The sequence below is a fragment of the Prionailurus bengalensis genome, chromosome D1 (assembly GCF_016509475.1).
Source record: "Prionailurus bengalensis isolate Pbe53 chromosome D1, Fcat_Pben_1.1_paternal_pri, whole genome shotgun sequence".
NCBI lineage: Eukaryota > Metazoa > Chordata > Mammalia > Carnivora > Felidae > Prionailurus > Prionailurus bengalensis.
This window is the reverse complement of record NC_057346.1, coordinates 56495370-56519926: the sequence shown is the minus strand read 5'-3', so window position 1 is coordinate 56519926 and position 24557 is coordinate 56495370. Positions and strand designations below refer to the sequence as shown.

The 24557-nt window shown below is 51.2% G+C and overlaps 1 protein-coding gene across 1 annotated transcript in view; it reads left to right on the top strand.

The window, feature by feature from the left end:
• Positions 1-20186, top strand: part of DGAT2 (diacylglycerol O-acyltransferase 2) — a 31936-nt gene extending 11750 nt beyond the window's left edge. Inside the window, exons 2-8 of the mRNA XM_043580205.1 lie at positions 3415-3543; positions 8868-8975; positions 9375-9445; positions 15781-15985; positions 16590-16764; positions 17147-17349; positions 18999-20186. Of these exons, the coding sequence (XP_043436140.1) occupies positions 3415-3543; positions 8868-8975; positions 9375-9445; positions 15781-15985; positions 16590-16764; positions 17147-17349; positions 18999-19153 (1046 nt within the window). The 3' untranslated portion in view covers positions 19154-20186. The remainder of the gene's footprint in view (positions 1-3414; positions 3544-8867; positions 8976-9374; positions 9446-15780; positions 15986-16589; positions 16765-17146; positions 17350-18998) is intronic.
• The last annotated feature ends 4371 nt before the right edge of the window (positions 20187-24557 follow it).

Genomic DNA, 24557 nt, shown 5'->3' with positions numbered 1-24557 from the left:
GAGGGGCCATGGGACCCAGAGTGAGGACTCCTTTTCTCTCTCTTATTTCTCTGTTCCATGGGCCTCTCCTGACTTCATTCCAGACAGGCTTTCTCCACGAGCAGGGGACAGGTATGATGGCTTCTGACAGTTCCAGGCTTGCATGGGCTTCTGACTTCATAATCCCAGGGAAAGAATGATAACCTCTCTGCAAAGACTTGGCCATTCTGGGTTTCAAAGGACAAGCTGCCTTATCTCATTGTCAGGGTCTCATCAGGTGGGCAATGCAAAGAGGGGCTTTCCGGGCAGAGGAACAATGGCTTGACGTCTCTTATGTTCATAGGAGGCTTCCACTGGGGCTGGGGTTGAGTGTCATGGGTAGGCCAGCAGGAGGGCTGGGTTCTGTGGTCAGCCAGGCTGGGATGGTCTGGCCCAGAGGCAGCTGAGCGGGCCAGGCCTGAGGAAGGAAGGCAGCATCCCCCTGGCCTCCCACTCTGGGTAACACCTCACTCTGACTTCCACAGAAACACCTGTCACTTCTCAGTGCACTTGACATTTCCTACTTTGTTGCAGAATGGGCTGTGGGAGATAGTTGGGATAAGACAGGGTGAGAACAGGCTGGGCAGCGTGGAAAAAACTGGCTCTGGCCGCTTGCCTTGGGGCTGGTGTGAGACCCTCCGGTTCCTTCTTTCTGTCTGGTTATTAGGGTGAGGGTCACACACCTTCCAGCACTCTGGCCACATCTAATTGTGAGATAAGCTTAGCAGATGGATTTGGATTAGGCATGAGGAAGAACTTGTCTTTTCAGTTGTTTCAACGGGGGATATGTCACCAGTGGGGAATTACTGTGTGGCCTCTTCCCAAGCAGGAGAGCTCCATATGATGAGTGGAACCAGTCGGCTGGCCCTCACCCAGAGCCCTTTCCTTTTTTTTTTTTTTTTTTCTTTCAAAGGCTGTATTTTTAAGTAACCTCTATACCCAATGTGGGGCTCAAACCCACAACCCTGAGATCAAGAGTTGCATATTCCACCGACTGAGACAGCCAGGCGTCCCAGTGAGCCCTTTCCTTAAGCATTCCTCAAGCTGCTGACCTCAGGGTCCTGTTTGCAGTAGGCATTGGTCCCACGACCATTGCCTTTTATTCCCTGCCCAGCAGAAGGTGGAGGTCCCAGCTCTTTCCCCCACCTCCGCCCCTGCTCCAGACTACCCTACCTGAGACTTTGGACTGAGGATCTTGTTAAAATGCAGACTTCGATTTGGCAGATGCAGGCTGGAGCCTAGATTATGCATTTCTAAACAGTGCTCAGGCCGCACTTGGACGAGGAAGGTGCTGGAGTATATTCTGTCTTCTCTGCAGCCACAACACCGGGACCCAGACCTTAGCTGCCACAGCTCTTACTTCACTTCATCCAGCACAGCCCAGGAGGCAGAGTCAGCAGCAAAGCCATGACTTGGGAGGCCAGCCCTGGGATCAGGGGTTCAGGCCTGTGCTTGGGCCACGCTTCTCTCCCCCATGTATTTACACAGGCCTTTCCCCACTTCTGGACAGGTTTTCCAGGCCCTGAGTATAACCTGTCTCAGATCTGCTGTGTCCCACGTACAAGTACAAGAGCCCTTTGTGCTTGGCACCTGCTGTGGGGGAAAGGGAGGCACCATGAGCCGGGAGCAGGAATCCTGGGTTCCAGCCCTGGCTCCACCTCCTACTGCCTGGGTAACCCTGAGCAAGTCAGTGCTCCTCCTCAGTCACCTGAGTGTCCAATGGGGCCCTACTCGTTGACCCCAGGGGGGCCCTCAGGCTCTAGCATGGGTTTTGGGAAAGTGTGAAGGTAGAAAGGGCCCGTGGTGGTAGGGTTTTTATTTAGAGGGCCAAGGAGCATTATGCCAAAGCCTCTGGAATGCCTCTGTGGCCCAGCTTCATTTGCTTTTGTAAGTTCACGTACAACCACCTCTATCCCAGTTATGCCCGTGGAGTATACAGGGCTACTCAGCACCCATAGGTGCCATGCCCTGGGGATATGGCAAGGAGCCTTGGCGGTCTTGCCTGGGGTCACATAGTGAGTGGAACCGAGGTTTGAATTGGCGTCTGGGTCTTCTGCTGTTCCATGACCCCTTCCTCTGATCCATTAGACCAGGTACAGGAGACAGGACTGGTATGTCTGCCTTGAGGTCTGGTGTTATCTGTGTGTCTCCTAAAAGTCAAAGCAATTGTTAACTCTCAGCAGATGAGGGTTATGTCCCTTTCTAAATTCCGCTGTGACCTTGTTGCTGTCCAGATTTTGAAGAAATGCAAAGGCTTGAGTGTAAGCCCCTAAACCCTCTCCCAGCAGTAGGCCAGGATGAAAAGTCAAGAGACCCTCAAAGACAAGATTGTGACTCAGTGCTTGGGCCTTGCAGAGTGGCTGGTGTGAAGGAATGTTTGACCAGCGCACAGGAAGCTCTCAGTGAAGACGTATAGAGTGCAGGGTATGCAATTGGGGCTCAGCAGATGTGGGGGTTTGAAGTGACCCACTTCCTTTGGCCCAGATGCTGAAAGAAGTAGGCTATGGGTGAGGAGCCTCACCCACGCTCTTCCCCTGTTCTGCCTTTCCTGCCATCACCAGGCTTTCTGGTCCTACTGCCTATTAGCCACTGGAGTCCAGGGCATCATCCTGGGGGCACAGCCAAAGAGCCAATTAAGTGGGGACATTTTGGCCTAACTTCTAGGCTTGGCACCTGCTTGGTAGCAAACATAATTACCGCCCTCACTATCCCAGGCTTCCTGAAGCTCACTGGCCATGGGGTCCTTGAGGGAAGCAAAAGCTCCTGCTCCGTTCCTCTCTGGGCCCCAAGCTCTGGGCACTGAGATGAAGCCGAAAGTGTAAATCCCTCTGAAGGTGGTAATGGTAGTGGTGGTGTTGGGTGGGGACAAGAGGGCTCGGACTGCTGGAAAAGGGGTCGTGAGGATGAGAGGGGGCAGGGACTGGGGTACTCAAAGTACACTTGGAGAAAAAAAACATTGCAAGTTGGATATTGAACCTCTGTCCTTGGCCTCACAGGCACAGATAGTAAAGATTAAATATTTGTACTAGATCCAGATAAAGAATAAGGACAGGAGTTTGATTGGGGTGAAAGGGGGAGGGAAGAGAACTGGAAATTATGGAGAGCTTCCCCCCAGCCTCTTTGGATACTTCATTTGGTCTCCAGAATGACTCCACGAGGGGAACACCATTCCCAATGGGTATCTGTCAAAGCTGGGGCACAGGGAAGTATGCAAACAGCCCGGAATTACAGAGCCACTGGGTGGCAGGGCTAGGATTTGAACCCAGGGCTGTCTGATTTTGTGGCCCATGCTCCTCTCACATGTAGGAAAGTGTGTATGTGGGGGTGGGTTTGTGTTGGGAACTCTAAGGCTGGAAGGAAGGGTGGTAACAGGCTGACCTGTCCCCTCTGCTGCAGGCACTGGTTCCAGCATCCTCTCCGCCCTCCAGGACATCTTCTCCGTCACTTGGCTCAATAGGTCCAAGGTGGAAAAGCAGCTGCAGGTGATCTCGGTGCTACAATGGGTCCTGTCCTTCCTTGTGCTTGGTAAGCCAGGGCTTAGCGGGTGAGGGCAGGCAGGGGTCTCCCCAGCAAAGGTGAGAGCGGGAGCTCTGCTCTGCAGGGGTGAAGGGTAAGAGCATCTCTTGGGTGCCCGATCAAGTTTCTACCCGTAGGCATGGGTGAGGACTCAGTGAGATGCAGTGGGAGGCGGTGGTACAGTTTCCATTTCCCAGATAGGAAACCCAACTCTCACGTAAGGTAAGTAACTTACCCAAGTCACAAAAATTTGAATCCACCTCTGTAGGACCCCCAAAGCCTGTGTTTTTCCCACATGCCACACTGCCTACCCACATCCATTTTCCAGTAGGTGTGCGGCTTTGCTTTAGTGTGGTACAGTGCGGGTTTGAGTTGTGACTCTACCACAGGCAAGCTCTGTGACCCGGAGCTCTCTGAAAGTGTTTCCTCTTTGTAAATGTGACAAAAGTGCTGCTGACTCCATGCGTCCTTTTTGGGACTTGAAGATAAGGAATGAGAGCCTGCAGCACAGGGCCTGGTCACGGTGGGCCCCCGTTGTATGGGAGCTGCTGTTGGGATGTGCCCTCAGACCTCCTCCCAGCTGTCGGTACCCTCTGCCCGACACAGTCCCCAGCTACTCCCTCTGGCGCATTTAAAGCCTCTCTCTCTCTCTCTCTCTCTCAGCCCCTCCCCTGGCAGTGCTTTGGCTACTACAGGTCCAGCTTGGTCAAGCACTCGTTCCCTGGCCCTGGGCTGCCAGACCAGGGTCGGGCCGTGGGGGATTGTCTGGGAGGAGGAAAGGGCCCCTGTGCGGGCCAGCCCCTGCTCTCCCAGCAGCCTCGCTTCTTCCCCAGGCTCCTGTGTTCTCAGCATAGTGAGAGGCCTCCCAGCAAGTCAGGGCAGAGTATCACAGAGCACATTCCAGTGCCTGTGGAGAGTCCTTCGGGGCACACCACTCTTTAAGATTGTCCGGGCTGATGGGGTTTATCACGAGTTACCCTGTCAGTGCAAAGCGGCTGTCCTTCCAGGAGGCGTGGGGGCCTCTGAGACCACATTTCCAGGGCAGTTCCGTGCTGCCCCTCCCTTCCTTTGGCAGGCAGAGGGATGGGACAGGGTGCTGTTTATCAAGCCCCCACAGTGTACCAGGCACTTGATGCGCCTTTCCTTGACTTTCTACTTCACAGGTGAGGAAATGGAAGCTTAGAGGCTCGGTGACTCTCTGAGACTGTGAAGCCCGTTAAGTGGCACAGTTGGGATCTGGGTAGAAGCCCAGTGCACCCTCCAGGGAGCCCACCTTCCCAGAGAGCTCAGAGTTAGTGGACCTGGTCTGAAATAGCCCCTTTTCACCTTTAGGCCCAAGAGTGGGCTTTAGGGAGAGGACCATGAACCCTCCAAATTAGGTGAAGAATTATATGTGAGAATATGTGTACCTTTTTCTGGGGTGAAGGGCAACGACGGTCCTCAGATTCTTACAGGGACTTTATGAGGTCAACACAGGTCTGGGGAACAGAGCCCATTAAACTGGCTCCCTTAGGGCTCAAACCGCCACCTTGGACTACATTTGGCCACTTATAAGGGTCCTAGAGTAGAGAGCCCAGAGGGGCAGAGCCTTACCCAGAGTGAGGAGGAAGTAGTGGGACCAGGACAGGGCCCCATGGGCTACAGCCTCCCAGACACCTGCGCAGCCTGCTGTAGCAGGTCCCTCTGTCCCCACTGGTACCAAGAAGCCCCCACTATCCCCGGCTTAGTGGGTCACAGTGTGGCTGACGGGGAGCAGAGCAGCAGGTAGAACCCCAGTCCATGCAGCGTGCAACAGGGACTGGCCTCAAGTTGAAGGTTAACAATTGATCAAGTCCAACATAGCCCAGAAACTGGCCCGGCATCTTCCCAACGCCCTCGTGTAGGTGGGACCCAAGCCGGGTTGGATGGGTAGGTGTGCTGAGCTGCCGCTAATTATTGCCCTGGGCAGCCCGCCACTCCTTCCTGCTCCCACCCAAATCTGCTGGCAGAGGCTCATCCCGTGTTACAGAGGCTGCTCTGGCCCCATCGCCTACCTCTGAACAGAGTGACTCTTTACCATTTTCGTGCAGTCGACTCCTCTGGCCTTGTGGCAAAGGCTATACGACTTCCTCAGCGTGTTTAAATGTGTCATGCAAAGGATAGGGGATTTCAGAGAAAACCAGTGATATTGAAGTGTAAATATGTGTGCATTTAAGAAATTGAATTAGATGTACAGTAACACGTGCGCCTCTCTATTATTACGTTAAATAGAAAGATCTAGCAGCAGGCTTAATGATTACTACAATTTTTTTTACCGTTACTGTAATTCTTAAGTAGTGATGAGAATAAATTATTTTTTAAGATATCTGCCACTGCTGTAGATGGGATACGCAAGCACCTGTGTTCTCTGTTGGTGTCACTGCTAATCCTACAGGGGTGTGTTACACGCGTAAATGAAGGAAATACGGAATTTCCCTAAGATACGGGTACAAATTAAAGGTGTTATTTTGTTCCCCATCCAAGTCTATGGATGTCCAGAGGGGACACTTAGCTGTGTGTTAAGCTCTTTTTCACATCGTCTCATGTAACCTTCCCAACACCCTGTGAGAACATTGAGGCTCAAGGAGGGGCTGCACCTGATGAGTGGCGGGGCTATGGCTTCACGGAAGAGCACGTCCACACTCATCACGGGCCTGCTGCCTCCCTGCCACTGAGCAGTCACAGGCCACCCTGCTCACGGGCCTTGGTGACGAGAGTTTTGAATCACCAGCTTCACCCAGATGTGGGGAGGGGGCGACTGTGAAGGTGGAGCCAGCAGGGTCTTTAAGTAGTTGTTTTCACTTCATGGGCCCTGTGATGGGGCTTCTGGCTGCAGCCCTGTAGCCCACGATGGTGAAGCAGGGAGCCTTTTGTTCAGAGGACTGGGGTCAGGCTCTGAGAAAGGAGGCCATTTGGTGGGTTCAGGTCATTTTTTGTTCAGGAAGCCTTTTCTGGGCTGATTGCTAGGGCTGGAGAAGTAAGTAGGGCACTGTTCCAGCTCCCAGGGAGCTCAGGCTGAAGGGCTGTGTGCAGGAAGTAGTCTGGCGCATGGTGTGGACATGTGGGGCTTAGGGAGAGTGGCCACCTGGGCTGAGAAAGTCCAGAACTAGCATACAGTCTCTAGATTCTCCATTGGTTCTCTCTCTCTCCATCCAGGCTGCCTTAGCACCAGAGTGAGGACAGTAGGTAGGGATTCTCACCCTCCCAGAGAGCCCAGACGTTGAGGCAGTGGGGCATCAGGGCCTGTGGCTCAGCATCCCCTGGTCATTCTTCCCCTTAGGAGAGTTGGGGGGTTGATGGCAGCTAGATTTCCAGGATGCTCAAACCCTAGCCTGAACCTCAGGGCCCTCCCTGCCCAGGCCCTACCTGGAGAATTCGCCTGGCCTCTGAAAGAGCTTGGGTGCCTGTTGGAGTCTAGAGGGCTAGAATGGCCCTTGTCCCAGGCTTAAGAAAGGGCACCAAAGGCAACTGCTCAACAGTGTGAGTGACTTTGTTAGTGACCTTAACTTAGGCATAGCCACTCACCAAGCTGCTTCAAATACTTCCCAGTTTGCCTTTAACAAAGTTTTGTAGACTGCAAACGCTTCCCTAGAGACTCACCTTCCCCATCTGTGATGTCACGCTCCTAAGCTGGTCCTGTAAGGCTGGATTCCCGGTCACTCTATGTTCATTGCCCCTTCCAAGATAGTTGTGCTGTATTCAGCTATCTTGAGAGAGGTTAGCTCAGGAGTAGAACAGGACTGGATTGTGGATGACAAGGGCCCATCATTTTCCTGCTCTTAGGCTCATGGAGAGTCCGTCCAGACCTCCCCTGTCCCTCATTAAACCAGAGAAGGCTCAGCATAACGGGAAGAAGAGAGGGCATGGGTTGCAGAGCCGGGCAGCCCTGGAGCACCCATGACCAGCACAGGGCCCAGCAGAGTGGGCATACAACAAGGGTTGACTTCGCCCCCTGAGCAGTGGAGAGGGTGCTAGACGGAAGCCACGCTTCTACAAGCATGAGTACCTGCTGCCCCCAGCCCTAGACTGAGTGCCAGGGAGCAAAGAAGACGTGCCCCCCTTCCCTAGTGTGAAGAATTCAGAGGTGAGAGGTCCGTGTGGAAGGGTAGTGTGATACTGGAGAACAGATCTTGAAGAGATCTGGTCTGAGCTAGACCTTGATGGCTGGGTAGAAGTGGGAAGAAGAGAGGCCCTGAGGAAGCCGTCTAGGGGCCAGCCATGAGGTAAACCAGCTCTGGCACAGACCTTCCTTCCTTTCTGTGCCACGTTATTCAATGTTAGGGCCAGGAGACCCAGAAAGGAGTGATTGCATGGAAGCTGGACCCAGACAGTCATCTGGGGGCCCTGTTGGGGTTTTGCAAGGGGGCCTATGGGCTCTGGGCTTTGGCCTGGGACTGCCTGCTGCTCCATTATGTTGGTAGAAGACGGCCCTCCTCCTGGGGCAGGAATCCATCTCTGTCAGGTCCCTCTGCTGGCAGTCTGGGGCTTCTGATTTGGGGTGAATTTCTTTCTTTCTTTTTTTTTCTTTAATTTTTAATGTTTTTTATTTTTGGAGAGGGAGAGTAAGAAGGAAGGGGCAGAGAAAAGGGGGGACAGAGGATCCAAAGCAGGCTCTATGCTGACAGGCTGACAGCGGGGTTCAAACTCATGACCGTGAAAACATTACCGGAGCTGAAGTCTGCAGCTCAACCCACTGAGTCACCCAGGCGCCCTGATTTTGGGTGAACTTCTAAAGCCTGGTGCAGATTATGGTTTTACTGGTCCAGCTTGAGTTTGAATCCTGGCTCTGCCACCGTCCTGCTGGGTGACCTTGGGCATGTTACCTCCTCCTCGAGCCCTGGTGTTCTCATTTCCAAAATGGGATAAAGTCTCCCAGCCTCACACACGAGACAGTGGCTCCACCCAAGTCCTGAGATGTAGAGGCACTTGGCAGGTCCCTCCCTGTGTCCACGGTAACGGTGTGTGTGTGTGGGGGGGGGGGGGGTACTGGGGTTGGGAGAATGTGCAAGGAAAGGCCAAGAAAGATCAGCTCCAAGGATGGCTTCCCCAGCACTACTGCCCAGACCACATGGAGCCCATGAGCCCCTCGACACCAGGGACGCCCATCAGAATCTAGATGAGGCTCTTGTCCCCGGGAGCCTGCTCCTCCCCAGGCTGTAGCTACAGGCCTTCTCTGCCCGCGGCCCCAGCTGTGCCTGGGCCCTGTCATTGGTGAGCCTTTGCCCAGGGGGAAACGGAGCCCCCCCCCCCCCCCCCCCCCCCCCCCCCCCCGGGGACCACAGGGCCTGATCTGTGGCCATCTGCTTCCCCACCAGGAGTGGCCTGCAGCGCCATCCTCATGTACACATTCTGCACCGACTGTTGGCTCATCGCCGTGCTCTACTTCACCTGGCTGGCGTTTGACTGGAACACGCCCAAGAAAGGTGAGAGCACAGCCTCCCAGCCCCACCCCCTCGCCCTTGGGACGCTCCCTCCTGCCCACCCTGAACTTCCTCAGCGTGAGTGCCGCCCCTTTTTCCTTAGCACTTACTAAGGGGAAAGCCTGGAGCCAGCCCAGGGGGTGGTCTGAGGTGTTAAAAGCCCCTCAGAGGGCACCACCCAGGTCCTCAGAGGAGCTCCCATTCAGTCAAGGGTTTGCATAACGTGAGGGAACAAAGGTGGCAAAGGGCCTGGCAGGAAGCGGGGAGGAGATGCTCCACAGGGTGGTAGGCCCCCAACTCAGGGTTTCACAGGGGCTCTGTCTTATCTGCCTTGCCCACGAGTCACCCGTCACCCGCCCCTACTCCCACTCCTTCTCAATGCTGTATTTTGTTTCCTGGAAGGCGGCAGGAGATCACAGTGGGTCCGAAACTGGGCTGTGTGGCGCTACTTTCGAGACTACTTTCCCATCCAGGTAAAGACTTGTGGGTGTTACCTTGGGTATCAGGACAGAAATGGTTGAGAAATCGGAACTTAAGCCTTAATTCATCCATCCACAGTTACCAGGTGTGCTCAGCTGAACCATGTGACTGCTTCCACTATGAACATATGTTCATATTCTACCCCAACTGATGCAGGATTTGAGGCAATTTGGGATACATACAGTGTGATACTGGGTAAAAGGAAAAGTCAAGACTTGAAGGAAAAAATACTAGTATTTCAGCCATACGAGTCCAACAAAGTTGCAGAGGTTGAGCTTCGTGGTCAACTCTGAGCTTCCTGGCAGCCAGGGCAAACATGGAAACATGATAGTTGTTGGTTTTTATTTTGGGAAAGGAAGAAGCTTGCAAGTTTCTTGGGGAAACAAGACTTGTTCTAGCATTTGGCTAAAAGAGGTTTCGGACACTGAGATCCTTCGTGATAGAAGGAGCACATACAATAGATATTATGGCCGTTGCTTGTCTTCCTTTGAGTCAATATTAAAGGCACAACTTAAAATGGCAGTGATTTATCAAGAGCAACACTAAGGTAGTTTCAAGTCCATCTGACCTGAACCACGGGCGCAACTTAAAGCAGTAAGTGTGGGGGGCTTTTTTTCCTTCTGAAGCTCTTGAAGAATATCGCTTCTCTCGGCCAGTTGCAGGTAGGTCGCTGGGGCTCATGACCCTGGGAATTAGGGCCCAGGAAATGAGATGTGCAGTGAGAGAAAAGCGAGGCCCTGGTTGCTGAAGTGCTCAGGGGAGGCTTCTGGAGGACATGCTCCTAGAACTCCATCTTAAAGAGGAGTAGCACTGAAGAGGCATGGACACCAATGAGCACATAGGCACCTGAGTTTGAGAAGAAGTCTGGAGTGTGGGGAATCTTGAAGAGGTAGAGTGGAGAAGGAGGATCTCCATTTATTGGGAGCTTTCTAGAAACCAGCACCTTTCTTCAAGGAGCTCCCTTTAACCCCCACAGTACCCTGTGAGCGGGTATTCATTTTATCCCCCTTTCACAGAAGAAAAGCCTGAAGGTCAGAGAGTAATAAAGCTGAATGAAGCTAGGAGCAATTTGAGCTGAAGTTCCAGTTACTGTCTTGCCTCAAGTCTGGACTGTTCCCATCACAGCACACTGTCTCCCTGTACGGCAGAGCTGTAGGAAATAAGCTCACGTAGGTACTCAGGCTTCCCTCAGGCTTGGAGGATGTAGGCTCGAAGAGCCCAGTATGACCTTCAGTGAGGCACCATCCCTACCAGCATGCAGTCTCCCCACAGTCTCCCCAACGTAGTCTAAACCTAAGTTGGTCTCTGAGTTTTCTTTCTTCTGTATCATTGGCTGCTCTGGTACACACTGGTCTTCTAAGCACCTGTCTTCTCTGGGGCCAACCTCAAGGTCCTGATGGTATAAATGGTGGCTTGGTCTGGACTTCTCATCTTTTTCTGGCCGTCGGCCGACAGTTTACAAGCCAGGCTGGCAAGGCAGAGGCATGTGGGCCATGGTGCATGTGGGCAATGCTGGGGGGTTGTAGCTAACTCTGGCAGAATTCTGAAGGTTTTTCCTGCAGGGGAAAGACCTGTCTGGCCAGCTCGCTGAGCATCCCAGCGCTGGCACACCCTAGCTGCTTAGGGTAACCCAGCAGAAAGCAGTGGGGTTTGAAAAGCAGAGGCAGTGTGTGTGTGAGAGTGAATGTGTGCAGGGTGGTGTATGTTTGCTGTTGTGAGTCAGCGACTAGACATCCTGGCATGCTGCCTGGAGGAGGTGGCCAGGTAACCCTCCATTCCTCCCCACTGTACTCAGTATTGGGAGGGCGTGCCCTTTGCACACCCCAGTCTGAGCCAATTTTCCCAGGATCCTGGGGGCCAGAGTTCCCACTCCTGCCTTTCCCTGACTCCATCTCTCTGGCTGCAGGGGGTTCAAGGCTGTTGTTGCTGGGACAATACTGTATCATAAGACCCAACCCACTCAGTCTGGAAGTGAGAAAACTGAGTCCCAAAGAGGGGCAGGGTCCAGTCGAGGTTGCACGGGAAGTCTGTGCCAGCGTTAGTACTAGAATGCAAGCCCCAGGCTTTTCCCCACTAAATTCCTATTGCCTGTTTCTCTGGAAGAGCTGCAATGCCAGATTTCCCCATTGGATTGAGCCCCACTTCCTGGGTCTCCCTCTCTCTGCCTGTGGTTAGAGACCTGGGTTAAGTTCCTGCTCTGTCGCTCTATTCATTGACCAACAGTTTTTGTTCCCTGTACAGCACTGGGCTCTGTGCTAGGCATGGGGACACATAGGAGTCAGCCCTGGTCCCGTTTAGGTGGGCTCACGATCTGGCAGATTCTGCTAAACTGTCACTTTCTGCCCGTGGGACCACAAGACACACTTTCTCAAGCTCGCTGAGCCTCGTTAGCCTCACTTGCAAAATGGAGCTGTTATTATAATAAAAAGTGGTCAATTATGATTGGATGTGAGGGATTATGGCCTCTGTTCTCTCTGCTGGGACCCTTACCTCAGGGGCCAGGCCCCAGTGATTAGAGCAGCCTATCCCTCTGGAAACTTCCTCAAGGCCAGTAGCCTCCTCCACCCAGAACAGGATGACCCAGTGACCCTTGGTCAAAGCTGGGACAAACAGGTGCCCCTCCCACTGATGTCCACATTTCCAAAAGAACCAAAACAAACCCTGTGTCCCTTTTCACACTTCCATTCCAAGAATTCACCTGGGAGTTGGAGCTGCAGGGCACATGTGAGCTGGCCCTGGGAGGGCCCCTAGGCACCAGGACCAAAGCCAGCCTGGGCATGAGGCAGGCCAGGGCATTGAGCCTCAGCCTGGGCTCTGCGCTTACCTATTAGTGATCTTGGCCCAGCCCCTGATCCTCAGGGCTTCAGGCTCCTCTTCTGTGCAGGGAGGGTTTGGCCTTGGTGTCTTCACGTCAGGGCTGACGCCCTGTGGTGTTCTGTGTGGCCCTTCTGGTCCTCCCGCTTCTCCTGGCCTCATATCAGTGGTTATGGAATGATCTCTAGCTGTACGCACCCACCCACACCTCCCCACTCCCTTCTTTGCATGGCGCTTTGCCACTAGAGCAGCTCAGTGAGCCCTCAGAGCCTCCCTTCTCCCCGCACAGGAGAGCTCATGTGTTAGCGGCAGCCACCAGGACCACCAGCTACCTGGAGGAGGAGAGGAAGTGCCTGGGTCACTAATCCCTGAGGAATAGGCAGGATCTTTGGAGAGGAGATTAGGAAAGACTCTCTGAGCTTAGAATTATCTATCTGTCCATCTGCTCATTTCCCAGACGGTCCTACTGAGGCCCAGGGAGGAGGGACTGTCCCGAGGTCCCAGAGCAAGGCAGGAGCAGGGCAGGTATAGGAACCAAAGCTGTTGGCTTCAGGGCCCATGTTCTCCCTCCTACGTTCGTCTGCCTTCGTGCAATGCTGTGTAAGCTTAGACAAGTCTCTGCTCCTCTCTGGTTCTGAATTTCTTCCTCTGTTTGGTGCCAGGGTACGACAAGCCTATCTGCGCACCTTTCTTGCCCTAGGAGGCAGCGTGGGAGAAGCAACTTGGCAGGATGTGTTCCTCACTCATGTTAGTAAGCAGGCCTGGCCTGGGAAACTTCTGGGGCTGCGACTCTGCCATGGGAAACAGGGGACACAGGAGCCAGCGTGTCAGTGCCTTCCTTCTCCCTCCAGAATGGACGCTCTGTCCAGCCTTGGGGGGCAGGGGAGTGTGGCATGAAGACAGATCAAAGCCGACCAGATGCCTGTTCTTCCGGTGACTGCCCCAAGGGCCGTTAACCTGCAGTGTACCTCGGGGTAGCACACTTAACCAAGTGCCCCACCAGATAGACACATGGGGGGAGTTGATTTAAAGAGACAGCTGGGCTTCCACCAGGTGGCGCACTTGATCCCAGTGGCTCAGAGAAGAGCCCACTGGGTGGCCTGGTCTAGAGGTGGTGTAGGATTCGCTGCAATCTCCTTTCTCTAGGCCTCAGTCTCTACCTTGTGATCAAAGAAACGGCCTAGGTCAAGGTTCCCCCAGCCCATTCTAGGTCTTGGACTCCCAGACCCAGCATTCAGTCTGGGGCAGGTCACCAATGCGGTGCTGGCTGCTCAGTTCTTACCTTGACACCATCCCATCGCCTAGAAGCCAGCCCCAGGGTCCACTTTACTGCGAGCTAGTGTGGTGGGCATACCTGCTCCTCAGGAGGCAAAATCTCGGAGCAGTTTCCTTGCAAGGTTCGTGTAAAGCCAGGCCCCCTTTACAACCCCTCGCTGCCCCCTACCCAATAGTCAGGACCTACACTGCTGCTGTTTCCCGTTTATGTAGGGGGCAGCTTCGAGTTGGCTGAGTTCTTGAACAACTTGAATGTGCTTGCCAAAGGCAAAGAGGAAGAGGAAGAGTAAGGAAGGCCCAAGCAACAGAGGGTGAAACTCATAGGGTGTTGCTCGCGCACATTCTGGCAGTTACCAAACTGGGAATGGTGCCGGCCACCGTCGACACCATCCCCCTCAGGCCTCTGTCACCTGAAGTTTCAGATGTCAGCTTCCCAGGGCCAGCCACCAGCACCCCCTCGCCCCAGATTGAGCACAAGATCCTTCCCTCAGATGGGGGTTCCCAAACCTGGAGTCGTGGTAAATCCGGGCTCCTGACATTCTGCCGTTGGCCCATGCCTTGCCTCTAGCTGGCACCAGTGCAGGGACGTGGGTACTTTCAAACACAGCAAGTAGGAATGTTATCGGTGCCACCCCTCTAGAGGCAGGGCAGCCCACAGGACCAAAATGTTCATACCCTTTGACCCAGGAATTGTATTTCTAGAAGTTTGTCAAACAATCAGATATGTGGACAAAAATAAGATACTTATGGAAGCATTCTTTCTGAAGGAAATTTTAGAAGGTTTTTAAAGATCCATCAATCGGAGTTTGATTATAATTCTATTTTGTACAGCATAGCTGTGTGACAGAATAATGCAGCCCTGAGAGACATGTTAATGAGGGACCGTGGTAGGAAAAATAGTTATGATATGCTTGGTAGAAAAATGGTATCAACCATGTGCCCTTAATTTTGTGGTTTTTAAAAAAGAGCATGTGTGTATTTGAGTGACAAAAGGATTCAACACATCAGAGTGGTTTATCAGGATTGGAGATAGGACAGGTACTTTGGATTTTGTTTTTACTTCCCTGTATTTAAACACAAATTTGTCAATGTTTATTTTTATTTTTGAGAGAGAGACAGAGCGTGAAAGGGGGAAGGACAGAGAGAGCACCAGGCTCCAAGCTGTGAGCACAGAGCTGACACAGGGCTTGAACCCACGAACCATGAGATCAGGACCTAAGTCAAAGTGGGACGCTTAACTGACTGAGCCATCCAGGCGCCTCTCCTGTATTTTTTAAAAAATGTTTATTTATTTTTGAAAGAGAGAGAAAGAGAGAGTGGGGGAGAAGCAGAGAGAGAGAGAGAGAGAGAGAGAAAGAGAGAATTCTAAGCAGGCTCTGCACTGTTAGCACAGAGCCCGATGTGGGGCTAAAACTCACAAACTGCGAGATCAAGAGTGGGACGCTTAACCAACTGAGCCACCCAGGTGCCCCTTTTCCTGTATTTTTTAAATGCTCTATGATTATTTATTACTTGTCTAATCAGAAAAGAAGTGATGTTTTCTGAGCCAAATGCCCTTGCTTTCCATCCCTTTCAGTGCCTCTACCCCTACCAAGTTCCTTGCAATGCTGGGTACGTGCCTCAGGGTATAGGGAAACTATACCACCCACCCCACCCTCCAGGCCACCAGCCCCAGGGGAGGGGGCAGGCCCTCATGGAAGCCAGTCCTTCTTCAGAGCATCCCAGCTTTGTTGATAGTACCACAGGTCAGCTGCCTGGCCGTACAGCTGATCCCCCACCCCCACTGCGGCCGGCACAGGGCTACTGCTTGCCTGACTCCCCAGCAATGCAGCTGAGCCTTGCTGCCTGGAAGGAAGTTTCCATTCAGGCCAGCTGCATTGTCCCTTTTCTACCCTAACCGAAGGATGTGGACTTTACCCCAACGAAAACTGGACACCCCTCTTTATCTGAGAGCGGCAGGGGTTGGATGAGGAGAATGGGTCCAGGAGGAGAGCAGGGTACAGATAAGGGCACCTGTTGTGTCTGGCTGGAGAAGTAAGGGCATGAGAGAGAAAGTTTCCCCCTCCCTTCCTGGGGACTCACAGTCTAAATGCCAATTGCCAAGAGTCTGAGGTCAGGTGTGCAGAGACCCTCCGGTCCTTCAGGCCCAGAGTCTCATCGGGCATGACACACGCAGTCCTGGGCGTGCCCGGGTACCCTTCTCCTGGCAGTTTCCTCTGACCTGAGTTTTACCCTGCAGCTGGTGAAGACACACAACCTGTTGACCACCAGGAACTACATCTTTGGATACCACCCCCATGGCATCATGGGCCTGGGTGCCTTCTGTAACTTCAGCACAGAGGCCACAGAAGTGAGCAAGAAGTTCCCCGGCATAAGGCCCTACCTGGCCACGCTGGCCGGCAACTTCCGGATGCCGGTGCTGAGGGAATACCTGATGTCTGGAGGTGAGAATCTGCCTGCCCCTGCTGCACTCTTGTCCAGGCCTGAGCCTTTCCACTGAGCAAGGTGATAGAGAGGTCAGGAAGCCGATATACTGTGCCCCAGCGGCTGGTCCTGTGCTCAGAGGTGCAGTCGGCCATAGGCATGGTGGGTCAGGGCTGAGCAGGGTCATTCATGCATCCTTCGATAACATCTTCCCTACGATGCTTGCTCTGACTCCTTTTCTGGGCAACCCAGCCCCTGTGCTGCCCTTTGCACAGCCTAATCACTTTCTGTGGATCTGTCCTTATCCACCGGCCTGTGGCCCCTGCCACCCTGATTCGCTGGGATCCCCAGCACCTAGCAATAGCCTGGCAGTGTTAGGACCTCGGGGAATGTTTGCCAAATGAACAAGTTCCCTAAACAACCTTGTATCATTATCTCCATTTTACACATAAGTAAGCCAAGGCTCAGAAAAAGAAATAGCTTATGCAGGGCCATACAGCTTCTAGTGGCTGGGTTAGGTCTGGAGCCTAAGGCCAGGGCTCTTTCTGTTTATGTTTGGCTGTATGAAGGGGGTAGGGAGTGCATTTATGGGCAGCCCTGACTCTATGTCCTTCTCCCTGCCAGGCATTTGCCCTGTGAACAGGGACACCATAGACTACTTGCTTTCAAAGAATGGGAGTGGCAATGCCATCATCATCGTAGTGGGGGGTGCAGCCGAGTCCCTGAGCTCCATGCCTGGCAAGAACGCAGTCACTCTGCGCAATCGCAAGGGCTTTGTAAAACTGGCCCTACGCCACGGGTAAGTGCCTCCTGCACACACATGCACACGCGTGCACACCAGCATGCACATGCATGCACAGCCCTCCAAAGCTTTGTTTGGCCCAAACAAAGCAACTCCTTGCTCCTAGAAGCAAGGCCCAAACCCCAGGAAGGCATAGATGGGAATTTGCCATCCTGTGGGAGAGGAGAGGTTGGATGCCAGAGCTTCAGACCAAGTTTGCCCAAGTGTAGCCTGAGTGTCTGAGTGGGGCAGAGATGCAGCCTGTGTTTCCTGGGCTCCTGCAGGTGGGCTACAGGCCAAGCTCATGTGCAAGACTGTGCCCTGGGGCCAATAAGTCATGCTGCTGGGAGATCAGAGGCCAGCAGTTAGGGTGTGACTGACTCTGGCTTCTCCCTTCCAGAGCTGACCTGGTTCCCACCTACTCCTTCGGGGAGAATGAAGTATACAAGCAGGTGATCTTTGAAGAAGGCTCCTGGGGCCGATGGGTCCAGAAGAAGTTCCAGAAGTACATTGGCTTTGCCCCGTGCATCTTCCATGGCCGAGGCCTCTTCTCCTCTGACACCTGGGGGCTGGTGCCCTACTCCAAGCCCATCACTACCATTGGTGAGCTCCCCTGCCTGCGGCCCCTGAACTCGAGGTGCCCCACTGCTAGTTTGTGGTAGAGTCAAGATTCACATGCAGGCCCTCTGGCTCTGATGTCCATGCTCTAAACCATGCAGCTGTGGACATGTTTGGGTGCTGATGGGAACGGCCAGTGGGGGTGGAGATAGTTCCATCACTGTGAGCCAAGCAGCGCCAGATGAGAAAACAAGACTTAACGGTCCGTGTTTGCAGGGCCCAGGAGTCTGTCAGGGAAGATCAGGAAGACCAGTCTGTCAAGCAAAGACCAGGAGGCGGTGTGAGGGGAACGTACAGGGTGCTCTGGGGGGTTGCAGTGGACCTCCGAGAAGCGGTGACTCTTCCACTTCTAACTGAATAGGAATTATCTAGCAAAAGATAGGAGGAAGAGAGGTTTTTTTTTTTTTTTTTTGTCAGAAACATTAGCTTAAGTGAAGTTCCCGCAGCAAGATTGTATAGATTTTTGAGGAACAGAAAGAAAAACATCAACATGACTGGAGCATAGTCCTCTGAGAAGTATAGCAAAAACTGGCAGCACTTGTCCCTCAGCTGTGTTGTTCTGGGTGTGTGTGTGTGTGTGTGTGTGTGTGTGTGTGTGTCTCACAAGCCAGAGATCACACAAAAGTGTGTAGGCCGCAAGCCATGGACTTTAGGGGCCAAAGCTCATGTAGATACTTTGAGTTATCAGGGTCAGGTGTTTTGCTTTGTATTTGTACAAAGACTAACTGCCTGCATCTTGGGTGACAGGACCCAGACTCACTCTTGACTCTTGTTATGTGCAAATCCTATAACAGGTCTGACCGCTCTGAGGCAGCAGGGACATATCCATGCACACGTGTGGCTGGAGAGGGACAGGCTCCTGTGGGCAGTGTGAACTAGTTTGCTCTTCACCTTAAGAATGGAAAGCTACTTGAGGGCTTTGGGGAGGAGAGGTTCAGAGTTGCATTTTAAAGTGATTCTTGGGCTACTGGATAGAAAATGGGTTAGAAGGGTCAAAAATGGAAGCCACAAGACCAATGCGGGATGCCCCTGTGGTAGCCACTAGGGACGAAGGGAATGGCAGTGGTGATGAGAGAAGGGCATGCACTTGGGAGATATTTCCGAAATGTCTTTGCCAGGACTTTGGGATGAGTTGAATATGGAGATGCAGAAAATAAAGCAATGAATGGATGTATGAATGTTGGGCTCCTCCTCCCTCAGCACACTTTTCAAAGCATGTCATATGATTTCAAAATCCTAATCAAAGTCCTATGAGGAAGGAGCCCCATGTGACAGGTGAGGGAACTGAGGCTCAGAGAGGCAAAGTGACTTGCCTGGAGCAGACCAAGAGCAAAGCCATTACTTGGTCCCATAACTCTTACATGGGACCTTCCAACTGAGTGCCTTCGGAGCAGCCAGTGTTGATCCCACCTGCTGCTTAGTGACTGTGTGGCCTGAGGCAGGTCCCTTCCCGTGCCCTGGAGCCTCCCATCTTCTCCCCTGTAACAGGGACAACCTGAGGTGGAGCACGTTTGACACAGTTCCTGGCACATGGTTGGCACGTAGTGCAGGGTCACTGCTATCAACATCATGGTAGACTCTCAGGGGGGCCCGAGTGGATTGACTAACCAGAGGCCTCTGCCCCATCCCTGCAGTGGGTGAGCCCATCACCATCCCCAAGCTGGAGCACCCAACCCAGCAGGACATAGACCTGTACCACAGCATGTACATGGAGGCCCTGGTGAAGCTCTTCGACAAGCACAAGACCAAGTTCGGCCTCCCGGAGACTGAGGTTCTGGAGGTGAACTGAGCCCGCCCTCAGGGGCCAGCTCCTAGGAGGAACCAGCTACAAATCGTTTTCTACCAAGTTCTCGAATGCTTTTTTGTTCTGTAAATTTGGAAGCGTCATGGGTGTCTGTGGGTTATTTAAAAGAAATTATAATAATTTTGTTAAACCATTACAAATGTTAGGTCTTTTTTAATAAGGAAAAAGTGAATATTTCCAACTCTTTTAGTTCCAATTTGTCCTGTTCTAGGTGGTGGCTGACGCATTTGGGCCTTTATGGTTTCTCAAACAATCCTTCTTCTTCCTTCTCCAAAATTACAGACAAAACTCAGTCTTGGTTAACTGGGAAAGAAGGACAGCCACTGGTGACTCAGACCAGGGTTAGGTTATCTTCTTTTTACTTGCAGGATGAGGGGCAGGAGCCACTTCTAATACAAACACCTCTATTCTAAAATACCTACCCCACACTTAACTGCAGGCCTGGCCCCTCACACCAAGGGGAAGACCTGGAGGGCACAGTTGTCCCCAACTTGAAGAGTGCAGTAATAAGCATCTGGAATGCTCCAGCTCCAGTCCAGTTAGTCTTTTAAATCTGAGGCCTCCAGGGTAAGAACCAGGGTGGCGATCAGCCTGTGCTAGGGACAGCGCTGTCCCAGATGCACCGCCTCCAGGATTAGTCAGCCACCACGTTGTAGTTGGAGTGACTAGTCTTCCACAGGGTGCTGACAACATGTGCCCAGGACAGACCTGGACTTGGCCTGATTCACATGTTTCCCAGTGGCCTCGGTTTGTTTAGCCCATAACCCAAGTATGAGTGTGAGGAAAGGGTCCCTCATCCTGTTCACAGAGGGGCCTGGCCTTCTGAGCATGACATTGGTCTTAAGACAGGAGGCCCCCGAACCCAAGCCTCACATATTTGTGCCTTTCTGAGAGGGGAGGAACCAGGGAAGAAACCCAGCCCCTCTGTGTGTTCTGTTTTCTCTTGATGAGATGATTGTCCCATGTCACACTTTTGTAAATTCCAAAACGAATAAACGAAAACGAGAGTTCTCTGTGAGTTATTGCTGGGACTTCACCTGCATCTTGCCCCTGACACTTGGGGAGGCTATGGTCCCATCTGGGCTCCCTGCCAAGCCTTCCCCCTTGCTCCTTTGGTCTACGTGGTCTACACGCCATATGGTAGTATTGGTTATCTTTTCCTGCGTAACAAATGACTCCACAACACAGTGGCTTCACACAACACTGGGTCCACCACACAATCTGAGAGTCAGTAGCCGAGATATAGCTTAGCAGAACCCTCTCCCTCAGGGCCTCTCGCAAGGCTACAGTCAAGATAATCAGACAGGCGGCAGTCGTCCTCATGCTTGACCAGGGGAGGACCCACTTCCAAGGTCATTCACGCGGCTGTTGGCAACATTCACTTCCTCACTGGCTATTGCCCAGAGGCCACTCTTGCTTGCTTGCCACATGGGCCTTTCCATGGAGTAGTTCATGGAACACAACATGGCAGCTGGCTTCATCAGAGAGAGTAAGCAGAAAGAGCCAGAGAGAGAGTGTGCAAGGTGGAAGTCACGTTCTCTTATAACTTCATCTCGGATGTGATATCTTGTCACTTTTGCCATATTCTCCCCATTAGATCCAACTCACACTCAAGAGGATGATACACTGAATGAATGCCTAGAGGCAAGGGTCCTTGGAGCCCCCTCACAGCTGTCTACTGTGTGTGGCAGAGGGTTACTGTCCACTTTTAAGGTCCTGAGATGGCAGAACTAGAAGGGTCCTCCGTGGATCACTCAAGCCATGTTCCTTGCCTCTGGCCTCAGTTATACCACAAGGAGGGAGAGCTAGCCTGCTGTTGCTTTAATGATTTCATGCCACACCCAGGTCCCCCAAGATGCCACCTCTCTCTGTTCCAATTCCATTTGATTCAATGAGTACTACGCAGCTGGGAACCCCTCTTAGGTGAGACCAAATGACCTCATTCCAACTTTCCCACCACCTAAGTTTCTTTGCCATTCATTCATCCACTTCAAGGACTGCTCCTCTGTGCATACAGCATGGCATGCCTGATTGAACTGGGACCTCAATGTCAACCTGGGATTTGAAAGGTGACTAGAAGTTGGCCAGGAAGGAAATGCAGGGAAGAGCAGCAAACAAAGACAGGGGAAACAGCACTGCCGAGTTGAAGGAGGATGTGGTGGTAGATGGGTCTGCAATGGGGCTTGGCTTGGAAAGGCAGGAGAGTTGATGTCTCCAGAGTGAGCGGGAGGCCAGGCGGCAACAGGAGATACCCTCAAGGGGCAACAGAGGCTGAATTCTGTAGCACTAGGCAGGCCTTAGGCCCACAGAGTTCAGGTCAGAGGATTTCCTTGAGGATGGAGGAAAGGCCTGCTTTCTGATGACAGTTTCAGCCCCACCCCAGCCCCAGTCTGAGATTAGCCATGACCTTTAGCCTCTGGCCCCAGGCTAAGCCTGGCCCTAACCTAGGCCACCCCACAAAGATAGGCCATTACTCTCAGCACTAATTTTTTGAAGATTCAACACCTATTGGGCATGAGAGAACTCCTTCATCTTTGCTTATGAACAGTGACAATAAGCAGGCCCCAAATACATCTAGCAGCAGCCTGTGCAGCAGCCTGTGCAGAGCAATGGGGCGGGGAGGGGGGGGGCGGTTACTCTAGGTAAATGCTGTGAACATTGCCTCTGGCTGGGAGTTGTTACCTTGAGAGAGGGAACAGGATCCTCCTTTTCCAAAAGACCCTCTGCTTTTGGACTGCGGGGTTAGGGCTGTAGTCTCAGTCGGAAGGTTGTCAATTCCATGATTCTGCTTGTGGTTCACAGACAAGGCCACTAGGGGGCCCTGAGGATAGCTCTGAGGCAAATGCCACACAGCTTCCCCTTTCTTTTCACATTTTGGCATTTAAGCACTCCTGCTCTGGGCTAGAAGCAAGGGATAGTAAAATCATGGACTCACAAATGCTCAGAGCTAGACAGGAACTCTTCTTTTTCCAGGGTTTTAAGGTAGAAATGTAAGAGCTCTTTTTTCTTTTTTAATATGTTTACATCTATAAGACTTTCCCTAAAACTGCCTTAGCTGCATCCCATAAATTTTGGTATCTTGGGTTCTTGTTTCATTTATTCCAAAGTTCTTCCTAATTTATCTTCTGATTTCTTCATTGACTCTTTGGTTACTGAAGAGGATGTTGCTTAATTTACACATATTTGCTATTTTCCCCAATTTCCTTTTGTCACTTATTTCAAATTTTATTTCATAGAACAAACTTTGTATGATTTCAATCTCTTTCAATTTACTGAAGCTCCTCTTATGACCAAATAGATGATCTTTCCTAGAGAATGTTCCATGTGCATTTGAGAAAAATGTGTATTCTACTCCCACTGGGATCAGTATTATAGTGGTAGTATTATAGTGGTAGTATTTTCCAGATGTCTGTTAGATCTACTTGGTTTATAGTGGTGTTCAAGTCATCTAGTTCCTTGTTGGTTTTGTCGATGGTCTGCCTAAGCATTCTATCCCTTATTGAAAATGGGGTATTGAACTACCCAAAGCAGTCTACACATTCAATGCAATCCCAATCAAAATTGCACCAGCATGTTTCTCAAAGCTAGCACAAACAATCCTAAAATTTGTATGGAACCACAAAAGACCCCGAATAGCCAAAGTAATACTGAAGAAGAAAACCAAAGCGGGAGGCATCACAATCCCAGGCTTTAGCCTCTACTACAAAGCTGTAATCATCAAGACAGTATGGTATTGGCACAAAAACAGACACATAGATCAATGGAATAGAATAGAGAACCCAGAATTGGACCCACAAATGTATGGCCAACTAATCTTTGACAAAGCAGGAAAGAGTATCCAATGGAAAAAAGACAGTCTCTAACAAATGGTCCTGGGAGACCTGCAGAAGAATGAAACTAGACCACGTTCTTACACCATTCACAAAAATAAACTCAAAATGGATGAAAGACCTGAATGTGAGACAAGAAACCATCAAAACCCTAGAGGAGAAAGCAGGAAACAACCTCTTTGACCTCAGCCGCAGCTATTTCTGACTCAATACATCTCCAAAGGCAAGGGAATTAAAAGCAAAAATGAACTATTGGGACCTCATCAAAATAAAAACATTCTGTATTTCAAAGGATACAACAAAACTAAAAGGCAACTGACAAAATGGGAAAAGATATTTGCAAAAGACATATCGGATAAAGGGCTAATATCTAAAATCTCTAAAGAACTTACCAAACTCCACATCCAAAAAACCAAATAATCCAGTGAAGAAATGGGCAGAAGATATGAATAGACACTTTTCCAAAGAAGACATCCAGATGGCCAATTGACACATGAAACGATGCTCAATTCATCATCAGGGAAATACAAATCAAGGCCATTTTAGCCACACAGGTCAGAGTGGCTAAAATGAACAAATCAGGAGACTATAGATACTGGTGAGGATGTGGAGAAACGGGTACCCTCTTGTACTGTAGTTGGGAATGCAAACTGGTGCGGCTGCTCTGGAAAACAGTGTGGAGGTTCCTCAAAAAATTAAAAATAGATCTACCCTATGACCCAGCAATAGCACTGTGAGGAATTTACCCAAGGGATACAGGCATGCTGATGCATAGGGGCACTTGTACCCCAATGTTTATAGCAGCACTTTCAACAATAGCCAAATTATGGAAAGAGCCTAAATGTCCATCAACTGATGAATGGATAAAGAAATTGTGGTTTATATAAACAGTGGAATACTACTTGGCAACGAGAAAGAATGAAATCTGGCCATTTACAGCAACGTGGATGGAACTGGAGGGTATTATGCTAAGTGAAATAAATCAGTCAGAGAAAGACAGATACCATATGTTTTCACTCATATGTGGATCCTGAGAAACTTAACAGAGAAGATCATGGGGGAGGGGAGGGAGAAAAAAAGTTACAAACAGAGAGGGAGAGAGGCAAACCATAAGAGACTCTTAATTACAGAGAACAAACTGAGGGTTTATGGGGGGCACGGGAGAGGGGAAAGTGGGTGATGGGCATTGAGCCCACTCGTTGGGCTGAGCACTGGCTGTTGTAAGGAAGCCAATTTGACAATAAACTATATTTAAAAATAAATAAATAAAATGTCCTTAAAGTGCTCAAAAAAAAAAGAAAAGAAAAGAAAATGGGGGTATTGAAGCCTCCAACTATTGTTACATTTTTTATTTTTCCCTTCAATTCTGTACCTTTTGTTTCATATATTTTGGGACCCTGCTGCTATGTACATGTATGTTCATAATTGTTACATTTTCCTGATGGAGTCACCCTTTTATCATTATAAAATTCCCTTTGTCTCTAGTAACAATTTTTGTCTTTTTTTTTTTTTAATAATGCTTATTTATTTTTGAGAGAGAGAGAGGGACAGAATGCACA